The sequence below is a fragment of the Bombina bombina genome, chromosome 6 (genome assembly GCF_027579735.1).
Source record: "Bombina bombina isolate aBomBom1 chromosome 6, aBomBom1.pri, whole genome shotgun sequence".
Taxonomy (NCBI): domain Eukaryota; kingdom Metazoa; phylum Chordata; class Amphibia; order Anura; family Bombinatoridae; genus Bombina; species Bombina bombina.
The window spans coordinates 979619517-979636097 of record NC_069504.1 but is presented as its reverse complement, the minus strand read 5'-3'; the positions used below and the strand labels follow the sequence as shown (position 1 = coordinate 979636097).

At 39.9% G+C, this 16581-nt stretch overlaps 1 protein-coding gene across 2 annotated transcripts in view; it reads left to right on the top strand.

Moving 5' to 3' along the window:
* TBC1D9B (TBC1 domain family member 9B) overlaps positions 1 to 14125 on the top strand; it is a 424635-nt gene extending 410510 nt beyond the window's left edge. For both annotated transcript variants that reach the window (XM_053718644.1, XM_053718642.1), the window contains one exon: positions 6073 to 14125. In XM_053718644.1, the coding sequence (XP_053574619.1) occupies positions 6073 to 6771 (699 nt within the window). In that variant the 3' untranslated portion in view covers positions 6772 to 14125. The remainder of the gene's footprint in view (positions 1 to 6072) is intronic.
* The last annotated feature ends 2456 nt before the right edge of the window (positions 14126 to 16581 follow it).

The following is a 16581-nucleotide window of genomic DNA, read 5'->3' as shown; positions in this document are numbered from 1 at the left end:
TCTCTGAGGCTGACTGCGTGGGGATTGAACACTTAGTCTTAGCCAAGCTAGGTTTTTCTGAGAATATCATTGATACTCTTATTTAAGTTCATAAACTAGTTACTCGGCGTATCTACCACAAGGTGTGGTGGACCTACTTATTCTGGTGTGAAGAGCGTGTTTTTTCCTGGCACAGAGTTAAGGTTGCGAGGATCTTATCTTTTCTCCAGGATGGGCTGGAGAAGGGCCTTTCTGCTAGTTCCCTGAGGGGATAGATTTTGTCCCTGTCAGTTTTATTGCACAAGAGACTGGCTGAGCTTCCAGACGTGCAGTCCTTTGTTAAGGCTCTGATTAGGATCAGACCTGTGTTTAGATCTGGGGCTCCTCCTTGGAGCCTAAATCTTGTTCTTCAGGTTATGCAACAGGTTCCGTTTGAGCCTCTGCATTCCGTTGACATTAAATTGTTATCATGGAAGGTTCTCTTTTTATTGGCTATTGCCTCTGCGTGCAGAGTTTCTGAGATCTCTGCTTTGCAATGTGAGCCCCCTTATCTGATTTTTCATGCAGTTAAGGCAGTTTTACTTACTAAATTAGGTTTTCTTTCTAAGGTTGTGTCGGATCGCAACATCAATCAGAGATTGTGGTTCCTTCCTTGTGTCCTAATCCTTCTTCATCGAAGGAACGCTTACTTCACAATTTGGATGTGGTTCGTCCCTTGAAGTTCTATCTTCAGGCTACTAAGGAGTTTAGCCAATCTTCCTCTTTGTTTGTTGTCTATTCGGGGAAGCGTAAGGGGCAGAAGGCTACTTCGAATTCCCTCTTTTTGGTTAAGGAGTGTCATCCGCTTAGCTTACGAGACAGCGGGACATCGTCGTCCTCAGAGGATAACGGCTCATTCCACTAGAGCAGTGGCTTCTATGGATCAGATTTGTAGGGCGGCTACCTGGTCCTCCTTGCATACTTTTTCAAAATTTTACAAGTTTGATGTTTTTGCTTTGGCTGAAGCAGCTTTCGGGAGAAAAGTTTTGCAGGCTGTGGTGCCCTCAGAATAGGGTCCGCCTCTTCCTTTTTATTCCCTCCCGTTATTCATTCAGTGTCCTCTGTAGCTTGGGTATAGTTTTCCCAACAGTAAGGAATGAAGCCATGGACTCTCCCGATCTTAGGAAGGAAAACATAATTTATGCTTACCAGATAAATTCCTTTCCTTCCGGATAGGGAGATTCTACGGCCCCCACCCGTTTTTTCTTGTTTATGGGTGGTCCCCTATTATTTATTTTATTCTTCTGGCACCATTTATACCCTAATGTTTCTACTACTTTTCCTTGTTCCCTCGGCAGAATGACTGGGGTAATGAGGAAGTGGGAGGAATATTTAAGCCTTTGGCTCGGGTGTCTTTGCCTCCTCCTGGTGGCCAGATGTCGTATTTCCCAACAGTAAGGAATGAAGCCATGGACTCTCCCTATCCAGAAGGAAAGGAATTTATCTGGTAAGCATAAATTATGTTTTTTTATCTCAGGGATTACCTTGTATCTAGGCCTCTGCAGACTGTCCCCTTATTTCAGTTATTTTGACAGCCTTGCATTTTAGAAAATCAGTGCTGACTCATAAATAAATCCACAGGAGTGAGCACAATGTTATCTATATGTCACACATGAACTAGCGCTGTCTAACTTTGAAAAACTGTCAAAATGTACTGAGACAAGAGGCAGCCCTCAAGGGCTGAGAAATTAGCATATGAGCCTACCTAGGTTTAGCTTCCAACAAAGAATACCAAGAGAACAAAGCAAATTTGATGATAAAAGTAAATTGGAAAGGGGGGGGCGGAGCTAGCTCGGCAACAGAATGGACGCACATGAGTAGAGCTCCATATAACTTTTATCCTTTTATGCTTACAATGGCCATCCAGCTGAACGAATAATACGTTAAAAGTGAGTTCAACCTCTGGTGAGACTGCCCTGACTACTGGTGTTACTTATGCTGCGAGCTACGGAGACAACAGAGCTGCATACTTGGTTAATGGACTGATCGTTATAGAAGCTCTGGGGTAGCGGCCATCTTGCCTGTTTGTTCTTTCTACTGCCCTCGTGGCACACTATAGCCCAGTCTATTCTGACTCCTTTGTACATTGTTTACTAGCACTATCCCGAAATAGACCTTGAGCCATGGAAGATCTTTGTAATACCGTGCATGCTGTGTTTGGGGAGCTGAGGAGAGAGCTTCTACAGATTATTACCAACTATTCCTACCCTCAGCACCTCGGCGCTGAGCAACAGGTGAAACTGGAGAGGGATCCCGCTCATAGTACCGGAGGATATGTGGCACAGAGCCAGCAAAAACCACAACCGTTTGTTTCACCATCGGTGGATAGTGTATCTGCAGTGAGACAGGTGATGGGAGTAGAGCGAGAGTTGCGGGGAGACAGTGCGGTCTCACTTTCATTTGACAAAGATGAGGATCCTGGTGCTAGCTGGCTATCTGTACTAATCACTACTGAGAGGATGGGAGACACTGAGATGGTATCAGCAGTGAACATCTGCAAAGTGCTCAGTGGTGGAGGCCTGGATACTAACATGATCGTTCTGAAGGTTTCTTTCTACAAGTGTCAAGGCCCTGAGAACGTTACCTGGACTGTTTATTTTGGTGGCGGAGATGTGGCTGAGACTTTACCCCAGCATAACAGGGCTGGTGTCGGATAAAGGTTCTGATATGTGGAGGGGAGTCCCCTTTACTGGGAGCTGCTCCTAGATCATTCTCCCATGTTTGAAATATTAGTCAGGTCATTTATCTTATATATTTTATTGCCTTTCTCTTTTATTGCTTACCGGACTGAGCAGCCCCAGGCAAGGAGTTGGTTGAACTTATGATGGAACTGATCTTCCCCAGCAAGGAATTGATCAAATATATTCTAAGTCTGTGTTTTTTTTTTTTTTTTGTTTGTTTTTTTGTTTCTACAAATCGAATGGCAGATGTGGGTTATATGGTATAGGCAGATTCATGATGTTAGATGTTTAACGCAGAGTTTTTTCACAATGTTTACATACACTTTGTTTTCTAGATTGTAATGTATATTTCTGGACTGTTCTCTGGGTAGGTTTCAATATTCTGATGTTCAGGTAGCTACTTTATTGGGGGAATAGGTAACATTCTGAGTTAATAGAGCCCGTGTTCATTTAAATGTGATCGGTTTCCTTTTTTCCCCTCTGCTGCTCATATCTTCCCTGGCCCACTAGATGGCAGTATAGACACATAAGATTTCCCAGCCGTGTCTAAGATACTGGTAAGAACGATATTCCCTCCAGCCCTCTGAACCCATGTATGTGAGTTAGTGTGACTGTTCTTTTGGATTTTGATGCATAACATAGCTAGTTCAATAGAGGTTGATTAATCATTTAGTTTGACACCTATTATAAATCTCACTTTTTACCACTGGATGGACAAAGATCAGTTGCTATAAATGTTTTTATTATCTATTCATGGAAATGCTGTCCTGGGACTGTAATAATATATTTGGACTCTAAATCCTTTTTTTTTCTGTACCCCTTTTAGTGCTAGGATAGTTCTGTCATGTTTATTTTGCTAATATCTATGTGCCTAATACTGGGGAGTTTATTGTTTCTATATGTCTAATATGATCCCTGACTTACATATCTAGCTATAGTATAGTCTAACATTTCAGTACAAATACCTCTGGGTACTACAGACCAATGTTATTTAATGCTGTAGCTCTGTAGAACATTAGTTTATAAGATTGACCTAAGGCTTATTCTGAAGTATACTGGGCTTAAATAAGATTATTTATTACGATCCAGGCAGTTTAGTTTTGCTTTTGTATGCTTTTAAACCCACATGTTGAATGAGCATCTGCACTGGGTATATTTATATAATAGACTACTGCCCTACCCCTTTTAGGGTATAGTATATATAGTACTGATAAGACTTTCGAACATTTAAATTTATATATTTGCTAGGACAGTCTGATAAGATGTTAATGTCTGAAACATAGGTTTTCTGGAAGGTCCCTTGTTGAATATAAGCATTGTGGACTTGTAATCATCAGCTACTATGTTAGCACTGAATCTATTGTAGGCCTATATCGTAGCAATAATTACGTTATTGAAATTATTTAAGCATTGCCAGGCTTCTAATTTTAGTGTCATAGGTATTACTGTATTTGTGTTACATCACTACCTGTCATGTGGGCTGGTGTGCTGCCTGCGGCCGGGACAGCATATTCTAGCCCTTGGGCTTATTACAGTCAAAATTAGCTTTAGAACATCTATACTCTAACATTCTATATACCAATTGGATAATATTAACATAAGACCTTCTTAAGAATTCGCTAGGATATATCACCGATTTCTGCAGTTATTCAGTATATGTTTTTAGGGAACAGGTTTTATTTAATTATTAAAAGTAGGGGTACTATACACTTTCTGATCTACTTTGTAGATGTATTTTGATGCAAATACATATGATTAATACCCCCTACACTAGTAATGCTACTGTTCTGATAGTTTAAGTTTCAGTGTTATAGTTTTCTTATTTAGTTTAATATGTAATTCATGGCTTTCCAATATGCTGTCTTTTTTTTAATTTGAAGTGCTTAGCAACACCCCTAGTGTACTCTAATCTAATAATATAAGGTGTCTTCAGTTTAGCAGAATTGAGACTAAATAAATTATATTCTCTTCCCAGACATGAAAATTGCCAGTCCATATAGATAATTTAGATTTAGGTAAAACAACAATGATAGCCCGTGGCTGCTTATATTTGGCAAGTTATTATCCATGTTACAGAGTGTAGGTATATGTGGTCTACCTCTATAGCCTCAACTGTCTAACTATATATTATAAACTGGTTGGCTCTGATTCCCCCCCTAGGGCTCCCGCCTTAGTATATGTTTACTTAGTAAACCAAGGAACGTAGATTCCCTTGAATTTCCCTTCTATATAACACAAGACTGGTACAATGTAGCGGCTAGTAATAGCCTCATTCAAGTATTACATAATAATAGTCTTGCTAATCCCCTTTCTTATTGTATATTTTCTAATGATTTCACTCGTCTAAGGAGATTTATATTTGTATGGGCTTAATTATGGCCCTATAGGCTATAGATTTGAATTCTTTTCATAACTTTTGGCAATTACAGTCATAAGGGCTCCAAAAGGGCCCCATATTTTTATTTGAAAATCTGAGGTTAGTCCTTTTTACTTTTATTAACCACATAGGTAGCACTTGTTTACTAGTGTTTGGTTCAGTTTTTAGTTTTTGTTTTCTCTACATGTAGAAGTGCAAGACTTTATTTATGTTTATAGTTTTGTGGAGATGTATGCTATATGTACAGTACTGTATACCTTATTATATATCCTCACGGGTTGAGGGTTTTTCTAAATGATTACTATGTACTGTTATATTCTTTACCTCAATAAAAAATATTTAAAAAAAAAAAAAAAAAAAAGTAAATTGGAAAGTTGTTTAAAATTGCATGCCCTATCTGAACCGTGAAAGTTTAATTTTGACTAGACTATCCCTTTTACTATATATTTACTGTAAATATTTCACAATACAATAATCTTCACATAATGGAATATGTTTTAAGTATTTTTAACTAGATATTCCTATATATCTGTATATATTTCTGTACTTATATATAATCATATGCATATATAGGTATAGATATATATTTTACAAACCACATATATGTATTTATGAATAAATAGAATATATTCTGCTGTGTGAAGAACATTGGAATGTGAAATATTTATATTTCCTGTTGGGTTAGTGTACTGGGTTAAACGCGAACGGGTTTGCTCGTGAGTGTTTTTTCTGTTTTGTTTTTTCACTTTTCGAACTCCATAGAAGTCTATAGGGGAATACGTTAGCGATATTCGAAGTTCGGCTTTTTGTACAGCTTGGGTTAGTGCCCGCGTGTAAACTTTTTACTTTCAACTTGTAATATATGCAAAAAACGATAAATTACTCTCCACTCGTAATCAAGCCCTAAATGTGGATTAATCTTGAATTAATCTTTGTAAATCTGTGTTAAATGCCCTTTTTTCTGACCTTGTTTTTATTATTTTTTATTACATAAAGGAGCAGTTTATTGAATTGTGTAAGACATTTTACAACATGTTCAACGAGGATCCAGTTGAGCAAGAACTGTATCATGCTATTGCCACAGTTGCTAGCCTCTTGCTGCGTATTGGAGAGGTGGGCAAAAAATTTACTAACCCTCCCCTCAGAAATTCTGAAGACAGAGAAGCAAGCATGACCAGAGAACCTTCAAGTGAGGAAGATGAGCAAAGCTCCAGCATAGACAAAAAGCAGCAGAGAGCAGAACAGCAGGAACAAGCAACAGGTGGTATTCCAGTTCCATTCAACACTAAGACTGTACTCTCTCAAGAAAGGGTTGATAAATTGAGAGAGGATAATGGAGGAACAGAAGGAAACAGCCCTCCTACCCAGCCAACATCAGATGATGAGACCAAAGATGACACCTCAGTCTCTTCCTATTCCATGGTAAGCGCCAGCTCACTACAATGTGAGGACATTGCAGATGACACTGTGTTGGTTGGATGTGAAGCTGTCAACTCGGCTCCCAAGTATGGTAGCACCATTGACACAGAGTGGTCAATCTCTTTTGAGCAGATTCTAGCCTCCATACTGACTGAGGCACCCTTGGTCAGCTACTTTGAGAAAAAAGTAGACATAGTTCAGAAAATCAAGCAGAAGAAAGTTGAAAGGCAAATCAGCTCTTCCAGTGAGTATGAACTTTCTTCTGTCTCTGGCTGAGAGGACTGTGTACCTCACTTGAAGAATGGAATTGGAGGCATCAGGTTCAGTCCCACAATGAAAAAAGTGAGCAAACTTTCATGAGCATTTTATTCACTACCCACTGAGCTAAACATTTTATGCATCCTCCACTAGTTGATAATATATGATGGTAGCTTAAGAAATACCTCGCTTACTGGAATCGCCTTGCACTTCTGAAGAATCTACAGATAATTGGAACAATGTCCCACAAGATTTTAATTGGCGCTTTATGCATGAATTCCCCTTGACTATTTCATTAAAGAGCAGTTTTTGTTCTATGTACCCGCACCTTGTCCTTCATCTCAAAGAGCACTTGTTTAACTTTGTTTTTTCTGAATGTGCTCTATTTTGTATTAGGGGAAATAGTAATTCCTACTCAACACTTGTGTGCCACACTACATTATGAAAGAGTGACAAATACCTGTGCTCCATGTTTCTGGTAGCTTATTATCATATTTTGGCCTTTGTTAAGTAGCTTTGTGGTGCAGTTACAGTAGTGTGGCAGACTTCTGTGTCACAAGCTTCTAGCTAATGTGCAATATCTTGGTATACAAATAGTATCCCAGACCACTGTATAATACTCACCAAATGTGTTTTATGCAATCGTAATATTGTATGATGTAATCAATGCCTTTTACACTCTGAAATGATTTAAACACTTGCTTTTCATTTCTATCTATCTGCTGTTAGTTAAAAGATCCAGAAGCCTAATAATATACTTGTGTTTCATATCATTTTTTTTCTTACATGTTAGTGATCTGTATAGTGTTAATGGACAGCCATATCATATGCTGCTCAGTTGAGTGTAATAACTGTGATTTTCAGACCACTTAAACCCCTTTATTTCAGTGTCATCTTCTTTCTTTTCAGTACATTCCAGCTACAATTTAACACTGAAAATCAGAATAATTAAAAATGTATTTTTTTCCTTATAGATCATTGTACTTTCACCATCTTATTTCCATGGACCAATCCTATTTATTTGAGAAACGAATGCCAAATATGGCCGCAGGCAATGGCACTTGACTCTTTTCAGCACCAGATTTGTTTGTTTAAAAGTACAAAACACAAATTGCATTTTGACACACATAAATTTCCACATGACATTTGACATATATTCAATTGCATGGACAGAGTTAAATATGAAATATGATTTGGATCATATATTAAGTACTGTTTAAAATAATTATAGTTGCTAGCTCCAGATATAATATCCTATTTCCAGTTTTGATTTTGTACAGTTTTAAAATCATTATTTAATAATTTCTGTACACAAGTGCTTGTACTGTTTTGTAAACTACTGGTGATTAAAAATCCTTAACTGCTATATGTTACATTTCTTCCCACTTCAACAGTGAAGTGATTTCTTTCCTAAGACATGGAGAATACACAACGTCATTCCAATTACTAGAAGTATATTCACTCCTGGCCAGCAGGAGGAGACAATGAGCACCCCAGCAGAGCTTTTTACTGTCACTTCCCTTACACCATAACCCACAGTCATTCTCTTTGCCTCTGTCAATGGAGGATGTGCGAAGTTGGTGTCTGAAGATATTTAATCCTTTTTGGGGTACTTTTCCCTGCAAGCAAGGATTGGGGTTTAGCTGTGTCCACGTCAATCTCTTTAGTAAGAGTAGTGGTGGCTTTTAGCAGTTAGAAAGTGGTGAGGTTGTCCTTGCTTTGTTTCTAACATTGTTGCTACCCTAGTTATAGAAAGCCAGAGTTGGTTACTCGGTTCTCTCTTTTTCTACAGGTCTCTGATAGGAGTATGTGTCCTTTCACGCCTTGTGAGCTGTGTTCCTGCCTGACATCTGGATTTGCAGTTAAGTGCTTTTGTCTTCTAGGTTTTGGAGACTTGCACTTGGAAAGATTATTTCTGCAATATTTCTTTTGGGATATAATTGATCCTTTATGTAGGATTTACTTTGGGGCAGTGTGCAGGCACTTATTGTATGTGAGGAGACTAAGGGGTTAATGTCTTCCCTGTTTTTGGGACGGTACCTCTGGGGCTGAAAGATGTTTTTATTTTATTAACCTAACATTCTCAGATATTGGAAATATAATTTTATTTGGGGATTTCTGATGTTTGGGACAACATTTACATCTCCGGTTTTCCGTGTTACGTTGAGGACTTATAAGAGAAGCGCACTTTTAGACTGTTGCACAGTTTCTCTTTCTGACGGTCATGTGACTTCCCGCTCTTCCACTTGAGATACTGAGCAGAGCTGCGTCATTCTTATGTGAGCTTTCTTCTGTGACGGCTCGTTTGACCGATCTGCAGGAGAGTTTTTTGCATTTGGATAACTTTTGAAGGTTCAGGTAGGACACCTCAGGCTGACGGAGGTGTAGAGGTGCATATTTTCTTTATTTGGGTATACTTCGCGTTTTTGCACTCAGAGAAAATAAATGTATTCTTAAAGTGACAGTAGTCATTTTCAATTTATTTTTCATTCCTTATATTTTTGGGGATTAATTTAGCTATAGACACTGAACAGGAGTCTGTTTCTCTTGATAAATGTTTATTGTGTTTAGAGGCCCAAATTGTTTTGCCTATGCAATTTTGTTCCTCATGCTTAGCTTGGACCCTACAGTTTAAAGATAAATTACTGCCTTCTGAGCCTATTGTCTCTCAGGATAATGCTGTTCAGGATATGCCACAGCTTTCTCCTCAAACGTCCCAAGCCTCAATGACAACATATACAGTGCTCTGCGGTTCCTCTCATCCTCCTGGAGGCGTGTATTTGCCAATAGATTTTGCTGCACAGATATCTTATGCAGTGTCTGCGGCTTTATCTTCTTTTCCCATTGCGGGTAAGCGCAAGAGGAAATCAAATCAAATTAAATCTAAACTTCAGATTTAAGCTTGAACACCTTCGTTTACTTCTAAAGGAGAGGTACTGGCTACTTTGGATGACTCCGACCCTTCTGTCGCTGTTACCCCTAAAAAAATCTAGTAAGCTTAATAAATACTATGATGTTTCTTCCTCTGTGGAAGTATTTCCTGTTCCAGACCGTGTGTCGGAGATCATATCACAGGAATGGGACAAACCAGGGATTCCCTTTTCCCCGTCTCCCATTTTTAAAAAGATGTTTCCTGTTGCTGACTCCACTCGGGACCCATGGCGCACTGTGCCTAAGGTGGAAGGCGCTATTTCTGCTCTGGCCAAAAGAACGAAGATTTCTATAGAGGATAGCTGTTCTTTTAAGGATCCCATGGATAAAAAGCTTGAGGCTTATTTAAAGAAGATGTATGTTCATCAGTGATTACAATGGCAACCTGCTGCTAGTATTGCTATGGTTGCCAGCACAGCATCTTATTGGTGTGATGCTTTGAGTTGATTTTAGAGGAAATCCAAGATAGGATCAAGGCTCTTAAACTGGCCAATTCCTTTATTTCTGATACCAACATGCAAGTCATTAGACTGGGAGCCAAGATGTTTAGCTTTGTGCTTCTAGCTCGCAGAGCCCTATGGCTAAAATCTTGGTCAGCTAATGTTACTTTCAAGTCCAAGCTCCTGTCTTTACCTTATAAGGGTAAGACCCTTTTTGGTCCTGGTCTGTCGGAGATAATTTCTGAGATTACAGGTAGTAAAGCCTTTTCTACCTCAGGACAAGAAGAATAGACCTATGGGTCCCAAAGCTCTAATTTTCGTTTGTTTCGTAACTTCAAAGGGCAAAAGTCCCCCTATTCCTTCTCAAAGCAGGAGCAGTCCAAGTCCTTGGAATAAGGGGAAGCAAGCAAAGAAGCCTTAATCTGAGGCTAAATCAGCATGAAGTGTCCGCCCCCGGTCCGGTATTGGATCAAGTGGGGGGCAGACTTTCCTTTTTTCATCAAGATTGGATACGCAATGTCCCAGATCCTTGGGCTGTGGACATAGTATCTCAAGGTCACAAAATAGGATTCAAGACTTGTACTCCCAGGGGCAGATTCATCCTCTCAAGACTATCTGCAGACCAGATAAAAAGAGAGGCCTTCTTAAGTTGCGTTCAGGACCTTTCCTCCCTAGAAGTGATTGTTCCAGTTCCTGTAAGGGAACAGAGTCAAGGATTCTATTCAAATCTATTTGTGGTTCCCAAAAAAAAAGGAACCTTTCGACCCATTTTAGATCTAAAATGTTTCAACAAATTTCTCAGGGTGCCGTCCTTCAAGATGGAAACCATTCATTCCATTCTTCCTTTGGTACAAGAGGTTCAGTTCATGATGACCATAGACCTGAAGGAAGCGTATCTTTGTTCCCTTTCACAGGGATCATCACCAGTTCCTGAGATATGCTTTTCTAGACAAGCACTTTCAATTTGTTGCTCTTCCGTTTGGCCTTGCCACAGCTCCCATAATGTTCACAAAGGATATGGGGGCTATTTTGGCAGTCGTCAGGTCTCAGGGAATTGTGGTGGCACCTTACCTAGACAACATCTTGGTTAAAGCATCATCTTTTCAACTAGCAAACTCATACAGAGATCTTGTTGTCTTGTCTACGTTCCCACGGATGGAAAGTGAATCTGGAGAAGAGTTCCCTTGTTCCAGCTACAAGGGTGTGTTTCTTAGGGACCATCATAGATTCCCTATCCATGAAGATTTTTCTGACGGATGTCAGAAAATCCAAGCTTCTCACTTCATGTCTCTCTCTCCAGTCTACTGTTCATCCATCAGTGGCTCAATGCATGGAGGTAATTGGTCTGTTGGTTGCTTCCATGAACATCATTCCTTTTGCTTGATTCCATCTGAGATCTCTGCAGCTATACATGCTCAGTCAATGGAACGGAGACCATTCAGATCTATCTCAGAGGATAGATCTGGATCCTCTAACAAGAGACTCTCTCTTGTGGTGGATTTCTCAGGATCATCTGTCTCAGGGCACATGCTTCCGGAGACCCTTCTGGGTGATTGTGACCACGGACGCCAGCCTGCTAGGCTGGGGAGCAGTCTGGGGCTCATTAAAAGCTCAGGGACTGTGGACTCAGGAGGAGCCCTCTCTCCCCATGAACATCTTAGGAGTTGAGAGCAATCTTCAATGCCTTGATAGCTTATCCTCAGTTGTCTTTAGCCCGGTTGATCAGATTCCAGTCGAACAACATCAACTCAGTGGCTTACATCAACCACCAGGGAGGAACTCTGAGTTCCTTGGCCATGAAAGAGGTGATTCGCATTATTCAGTGGGTGGAAGCTCACGATTGTCTCCTATCTGCCATCCACATTCCAGGAGTGGACAACTGGGAGACGGATTTTCTGAGCAGAAAGACCTTTCATCCCGGGGAGTGGGCTCTCCATCCGGAGGTGTTCACCAGGATAATCCTCAGGTGGGGGGTGCCGGAGTTGGATCTGATGGCGTCTCGTCAGAACGCCAAGCTTCCAAGGTACGGATCAAGGTCACAAGATCCTCAGGCTGCCCTGATAGATGCTCTGGTGGTTCCTTGGGATTTCGGTCTAGCATACCTGTTTCCTCCTCTTGCTCTCCTTCCACGAGTCATTGCTTGTATCAAACAGGAGAGCGTCTGTAATTCTAATAGCTTCTGCATGGCCTCGCAGGATCTGGTTTGCGGATCTGGTGAAGATGCTAACTCTTCCACTTTGGAGGTTACCTCTGAGGAAGGACCTTCTAACTCAGTGTCCTTTTTTTCATCCAAATCTAGTTTCTCTGAAGCTGACTGCTTGGATATTGAACGCTTAGTGTGGGTTTTCTGAGTCGGTCATTGATACCATGCTTCAGGCTCGCAAACCAGTTACTCGTACAATTTACCATAAGGTGTGGCGCAAATACCTATATTGGTGTGAATCGAAAGGCATCTCTTGGAGTAGGGTCAGGATTCCTAGAATTTTGTCTTTTCTCCAGGAAGGTCTGGAGAAGGGTTTGTCAGTCAGTTCTCTGAAGGGTCAGATTTCTGCACTGTCTATGCTTTTACATAAACGTCTGGCGGATGTGCCAGATGTTCAACCTTTTTGTTAGGCCCTGGCCAGAATCAGGCCTGTGTTTAAACCTGTTGCTCCTCCTTGGAGCTTTAACCTTGTTCTTAAAGTTTTGCAGCTGGCTCCGTTTGAGCCATTGCATTTTGTAGATATTAAGTTGTTATCTTGGAAGGTTTTGTTCCTTATTGCTATTTCCTCTGCTCGCAGAGTTTCTGAACTCTCTGCTCTACAGTGTGATTCTCCTTAGGTTATTTTTCATGCAGATAAGGCAGTCCTTCGTACTAAATTGGTGTTTCTCCCTAAGGTGGTTTCGGTTTGAAACATTAATCAGGAAAAAAAAAAAAAATTCTTTTTGAACTAATCCTTCTTCTCATAAGGAACGTCTTTTGCATAACTTGGATGTTGTGCATGCTCTAAAATTTTACCTACAGGCTACTAAAGATTTTCGTCAGTCTTCTGCCCTGTTTGTTTGTTTCTCAGGAAAGCATAAGGGTCAGAAGGCCACTTCTACGTCTCTCTTTCTCTGGTTGAGAAGTATGATTTGTTTTGCTTATAAGACTGCTGGTTAGCAGCCTCCTGAGAGAATTACGGCTCATTCCACTAGGGCTGTCTTTTCTTTTTGGGCTTTCAAAAATTAAGCTTCTGTGGAACAGATTTGCAAGTTGGCAACATGGTCCTCTCTGCTACTTCATTCTACAAATTTGATACTTTTGCCTCGGCTGAGGCCACTTTTGGGGGAAAGGTTCTTCAAGTGGTGGTGCCTTCTGTTTAGGTCTGCCTGTCTTGTTCTCCCTCCCTGTCCTCTAGCTTGGGTATTGGTTCCCACTAGTAATTGGAATGACGTTGTGGACTCTCCATGTTTTAGGAAAGAAAACAAAATGAATGCTTACCTGATAAATGTCTTTCTTTCCGGACATGAAGCTTCCACGCCCCACCCTTATATAAGACAGTATTTATTTTTTGTTAAAGCTCAGGCACCTCTACACCTTTGTGTTATCTTTTATTTCCATTTCCCTTTGGCGAATGACTTGGGGTTATGGGTAAGGGAAGTGACACTTAACAGCTCCGCTGGGGTGCTCTTTGCCTCCTCCTGCTGGCCAGGAGTGAATATCCCACTAGTAATTGGAATGACGTTGTGGACTCTCCATGTCTGAAAAGAAAGAAATTTATCAGGTAGCATTAAATTTTGTTTTTGCACGTCTCTTTATAACTAATTACATAAAGGAAGCTAATACAGTTAATGTCATTTGACTTTCCTCTCTATACACAATAGTACTGTATATCAGTGCCCTTCTGTGTCTATATTCTCATGGCTCCAGTGACCTTTGCAGATCTTACCCATAATTTATTCATTTTTTTAATTATAAAAGTACAGTCTGTTTTTAACCATTTATGATTGTTCATATATTAAACATAAATTACAATTAAGCTGTATTGTCTGTGTTATGAATTTGTAACTAACCTATTGTAAGTTGTCATACCTTTTTCACATTCTTGTATAAAGTGCAACATAGAGTAATTTTTAACATATATTAAGGAATTGGTAAATTAAGCCAATAGGAAATATGTGTGGTAGTAAAATAAAAGTCCAAACCTGAATGCCCCATATATGTTAGCAACATGGTTCACAATGGGACAGTATGATACAATAAGGCCACCTCTTCAATGCATGTCAATATTTATTTGCTTAATATAAATTCTGTTACTAAAGATCTGATGGACACAACCAGTCATATTTTTTTTTTGGTTGAGCTTTGAGAAACTGTTCCTAAGGTGGATGTCGTCATTTCTACTTTGGCTAAATGTACTACTATCCCTCTGGAGAATAGCACTTCTTTTAAAGACCAATGGGATAGGAACATTTTATACTTTCATAGAAGGACTTTTCAGCAGCCAGGTTATCTTTTCAGTCTGGCTATTGCTGATGTTTCTGCTGCTGCTTCCATTTGGTTGGATGGTCTTTCTGTTTAGATTTCTGAGGATTCTGATACTGAAGATTTTCATAACCTTTTGGGTTTGTTTAAATGTGATAATTTCTTTATTAGAAATGCTATCTTGGATATCTTTAGGATTAATGCTAAAAGCATGTCCTTGTCTGTCCTTCCTAGGCAAGCCTTATGGTTAAAATGATGGTCTGCTGATCCAGTAGACTCTTGAATATTCCATTCCTAGGAAAGAGAATTGTTTGGGGCAGATTTAGATTCTATTATTTCCACTGTTACTGGTGTTAAGGGAGCTTTTCTTTCCCAAGATAATAAATCTAAGGGTAAATTTAAGTCTTCTAATTGTTTTCATTCCTTTCATCAGAATAAAGAGCAAAAGTCTGATTCCTCCTCAACTAAGATGGGTCCCTCAGGTGGGAAACCAAGCCCTTATTGGAACAGGCCTAATCAGGCCAAAAAGTCCACTCCTGCTTCCAAGTCTGCATGAAGGTACAGCCTGGGGGACAGGTTGTCTCTTTGAGGAGACATGGTTCCGGAATGTGTCAGATTCTTGGACTCAGGGTAAGAACTTCCAGAGGAAGGTTTATTTTGTCAAATGTTCTGAAAAATCCTTTAGAAATTAAGCATTTCTTTATTCAGTCCTGTATCTGGAATCCATGGGTGTGATAGTTCCTGTTCCTCTGCTGGAACAGGGAAAGGGATTTTATTTAAATCTCTATATTGTACCCAAGAAAGAGGAAACTTAGTTTTGGATCTAAAGGCTCTAAACAAGTTTGTCAGAAATCCAAACTTCAAAATGGAGACTCTTCGGTCCATTCTGCCTTTCATTCAGTAAGGTCAGTTTATGTCCACAATAGATTTAAAGGATGCTTACCTCCATATTCCAAAAATATTAATGTTCAGTTTCTGAGGTTTGTTTTCTAAACAAGTATTTCTTTCCATAAGGCAGGGAGAGTCCACGACTATATTTTTTACTGTTGGTAAAATACAACACCTGGCCACCAGGAGGAGGCAAAGACACCCCAGCCAAAGGCTAACATTTCTTTCATGTAATTGGCAAGAGTCCATGAGCTAGTGACGTATGGGATATACAATCCTACCAGGAGGGGCAAAGTTTCCCAAACCTCAAAATGCCTATAAATACACCCCTCACCACACTCACAATTCAGTTTTACAAACTTTGCCTCCTATGGAGGTGGTGAAGTAAGTTTGTGCTAAGATTTCTACGTTGATATGCGCTTCTCTGCATTTTGTGAAGCCCGATTCCTCTCAGAGTACAGTGAATGTCAGAGGGATGTGAAGGGAGTATCACCTATTGAATGCAATGGTTTTCCTCACGGGGATCTATTTCATAGGTTCTCTGTTATCGGTCGTAGAGATTCATCTCCTACCTCCCTTTTCAGATCGATGATATACTCTCATATTCCATTACCTCTACTGATAACCGTTTCAGTACTGGTTTGGCTATCTGCTATATGTGGATGGGTGTCTTTTGGTAAGTATGTTTTCATTACTTAAGACACTCTCAGCTATGGTTTGGCACTTTATGTATTTATATAAAGTTCTAAATATATGTATTGTACTTATATTTGCCATGATTCAGGTTTTCAGTATATTTCCTTTTGCAGACTGTCAGTTTCATATCTGGTAAATGCTTTTTCTCCAACATAGGTGTGTCCGGTCCACGGCGTCATCCTTACTTGTGGGATATTCTCCTCCCCAACAGGAAATGGCAAAGAGTCCCAGCAAAGCTGGTCACATGATCCCTCCCAGACTCCGCCCACCCCAGTCATTCTCTTTGCCGTTGCACAGGCAACATCTCCACGGAGATGGTTAAGAGTTTTTTGGTGTTTAAATGTAGTTTTTATTCTTCAATCAAGTGTTTGTTATTTTAAAATAGTGCTGGTATGTACTATTTACTCTGAAACAGAAAAAAGATGA